Below are 3,449 nucleotides of genomic sequence, written 5' to 3' on the forward strand. Positions count from 1 at the left end.
AAGTATGATAATGATCAGCCAGATTAAAAATGGCTTGCTAGCATTTTAGTATAGTGAAGACGGGCCTTAGTAATGATGTACGTATAATAACTACGTCTTTCATTGTAATTTTTATATCGGCATCATTTTGACTTTTTACTTGGAATTGCAAAGTTCCATATGACACTGATAGGCGATAACTAAAACATTTACCAAATTAACAGAAAGAAACGTTGGAAAACACCTCAGTCACACCGCAATATAAACGAAGGACCAAGGAAAGAAAGAAAAGAAATTGTAACATACGTAAGAAGCGAAAAGTAAAATGTTATCATTTCTTACCCGGATTTGATTTTTTAAAGCTTCTGCTTCTTGTCGGAGTTGATCTAAATCACTCATGGTGGTCAACAATTTCGTCCAAGATATCGCTGTAAATAACGCCAGTTAAGAATAAATTAAAAAAAAAGTGCCAAGATATTATCGAAATTCTGTTTGTTTCATAAAGTCTGTGAATGCTTGGTATCACATGAGAAAACATTGCCTACCACTAAAAGGCCCCAAAAAAGATAACGTACAGTATAGGACTCACGATTCTAGTATGATACGTGTGTATTGAATATGATATTGGTATGTTGAAAAAGTTGAAAAGTGTTCTGAAATACATCAGTAATTTACGATTAAATACAATTTATAATTCTGTTCAACACTGCATCGACGATAGACATTATTACAATTGATGATCTACGCTTGCAGAAGTCATTTAAAACATATGCACCAATGTAGTCAAGTTTTTGTAGGATCACTTTCAAACTACTGGATACGATAGCTTCAATATCAGTAACATTACCCAAGAAATAGAACTAGAGGAAAAAAACAGGGCGCGGTGACAAGGTAAATCGCGATTGAAATAAAAGTTAAAATCGAATTTCAACTAAGAAATACTGATGTTGTCGTCTATTACAAGTCTTTTAAATTAACTTCAACTATCCTTTGCTTACATATCAATTCTACGTAAACCTAGCAAGTCGAGAAGTGTCTTGTAACCACGATAGCGATTCAATTCCTGAAAAAGTGAAAAAGCCGCGACAGGCAAAATTGAAGGTGACAAAAAAGTAAGGCTACAAATACTGCACAGTACATTAATCCAGTCACAGTGGCATCCTTACACAGTCCGTACAGTACAGTACTGTGCAGCACATACTGTACACTGTGGACTGTACACTGTACAGGAGGTCTTTTATTGGTGTACTGTATGGTACAGTAGTGTAGCTTTTGTACAATGTACTTGTACAGTAAGTGTCCTTATCAATCATCCAGTATGATTGCGTCAGTGTGCTTACGTGCATTATTAATTAATTAATTAATTATTATACAGTACAGTACAGTACGGTTGATACGTACTGTACTGTACTGTACGCGCCATCTACTGTACTGTACTGTTGCGGCCTAAACTGGCGACAGGCCCTATAAAACTCTACCGTACAGTATGTACTGTACTGTATGTACTGTACAGTACTGTACTCTACAGTGTACAGTACTGTGCTGTCATTTTATTCGATTTCTTTTTGTTGCACTGAGTGTACAATGCGACATGCGCAGTACAGTACAGATGGAGTCTACTGCTTTAGTACTGTACTTGTGATGGACTGTATCATCTTTTACCAGTCTTCAACAGTTCTTAACCTTATTAAATGAAGTTATACAGTACAGTACAGTACTGTACAGTATAATAACATTTAGTTGGAGTGGCTTATTAGACAGCACTACTGTACAGTACAGTGTACAGTACAACGTACTGTAACTGGACGAGTTCGATGGACCAGACTGTACTGTACTGTACCATTCTGTGCAACTGTAAAATCAAAAATTCAACACTTCAGTATAGTGTACTATACTGTACAGTACAGTATGAAAATCGAAATTTCGATTCAAGTGCTAATTTTTATTTGATTGATTGATTCTATTCTTGTACTGTACTGTACATTAGTTATCGTCTATTTCCATTTGATAGATTTGCGAAAGTGATATAGATACGTCCATTTGAGACTGGAGAGTTTAATCGATAGTATTGGGTAATGATATTAATGTTTTTTCTGCTGGTTCCCATCGACATATCATTTCCGTAACGCTTGAAGAGTCAAAAATTACGCCCAAGGAAGACGTCCACAGTCCAGACTACAGATTCTCCTTTCTTTCATTTCTTTTCAAAGTGACTGCTCTACAGTACTGCGAGTATTCCACATTCAATTGGATTGGGTAATTTTCACCAAAAACTACTGTACAGCTTTGAAACGAGACTTTACTCTACTGTACTTCTTCTAAGTCAACAATTACAGACGTACAGACTACAACAATGCTGTCAGTCAGCCATCGAATAGAATTATTATTATTATTGTCATGATTATTGCATGATTAATACTATTATGACATGCCTCGATTTGTATTCACTTTAAACTTGGAGTTCAATCTTATTTCAATGGATAAAATATTGCGCATAAAGACCCCTAGCCATGGACTACATTATAAAATAGTCCATATTCCGCAACTTTCAGCAGCACACGCTCAAGTGTTTCATTTTAGTATTGACTACTCTACCTATCCCCTTCAGCGGCAGCTTACAAGCAATCGATAAAATAACGTGTCGCAAAAGAAAAAAGACCATTTACTCTATTGGCGGCAACAATTGAACTCGACCAATATTCAACCGAAGTTAAATGATAATCTAGTACTGTACAGTAGGTTACGTTGATCATGTCAATCGGAGTGGGGTTTACACAACACTACTGCCAACACACATGGACATTGTACAGTATGTAGGTATAGAGTACAATATCAGATTGGCTAGTGCTTACCATTGCCATTGACCGCAATGTAGTAGTAGAAACTATCTGTTCAAACTGCATCCAGGAGAAACTATCACTTCAAACTGCATCCAGGAGAAAAACTATCACTTCAAACTGCATACAGTATTTCTATGGTTACCAACTTTGATGACTCACTATAGCATAATCTAATCTACAATCCCCAAATAAATAAAATATGTTGAGCATTGTACAATACTGTATATGTTATGTTCTTAGTATACTGTACAGTATGGCCATGGAGTATATCTACTCTACTCTCATATCGTTACAGACTGGCACTTATTGAATTCAAATAAATAAATAAAAATAGGTCTACAAAAGATCGGCCCTCCCCAACAGTCCCAAGATCCTTTCGTCATCATTGTACGCGCAGAAACTTTGCGAACAATAACATGAGGTAAAAAGGGAAGGGAAAAATCTCCCTCCAACTACTGTACAATACATACAGTACAGTATTTGCTAATAGTGTATTGCAGTGTAATCTTGGTCGGAAATCAGCTGTCTTTACAGCCAGCACATTTCCGAAATCAGCCTGATCCATCTCTCAGGGTTGGGGCTACCGTTGACTTGTTTTTATCGAATAATCCTGCCCAAGGTGTTGTGAAA

General features: G+C 36.4%; 1 protein-coding gene across 1 annotated transcript in view; it reads right to left on the reverse strand.

The window, feature by feature from the left end:
• TRIADDRAFT_64010 (G protein beta 1 subunit) overlaps positions 1–378 on the reverse strand; it is a gene marked incomplete at its 5' end in the record, with an annotated part of 4,637 nt that extends 4,259 nt beyond the window's left edge. Inside the window, one exon of the mRNA XM_002113691.1 lies at positions 322–378. Coding sequence (XP_002113727.1) covers positions 322–378 — 57 coding nt within the window. The remainder of the gene's footprint in view (positions 1–321) is intronic.
• Between the last annotated feature and the right edge of the window lie 3,071 nt (positions 379–3,449).

Source organism: Trichoplax adhaerens, genomic scaffold, assembly GCF_000150275.1.
Source record: "Trichoplax adhaerens TRIADscaffold_6 genomic scaffold, whole genome shotgun sequence".
In the NCBI taxonomy this organism is placed as follows: domain Eukaryota; kingdom Metazoa; phylum Placozoa; class Uniplacotomia; order Trichoplacea; family Trichoplacidae; genus Trichoplax; species Trichoplax adhaerens.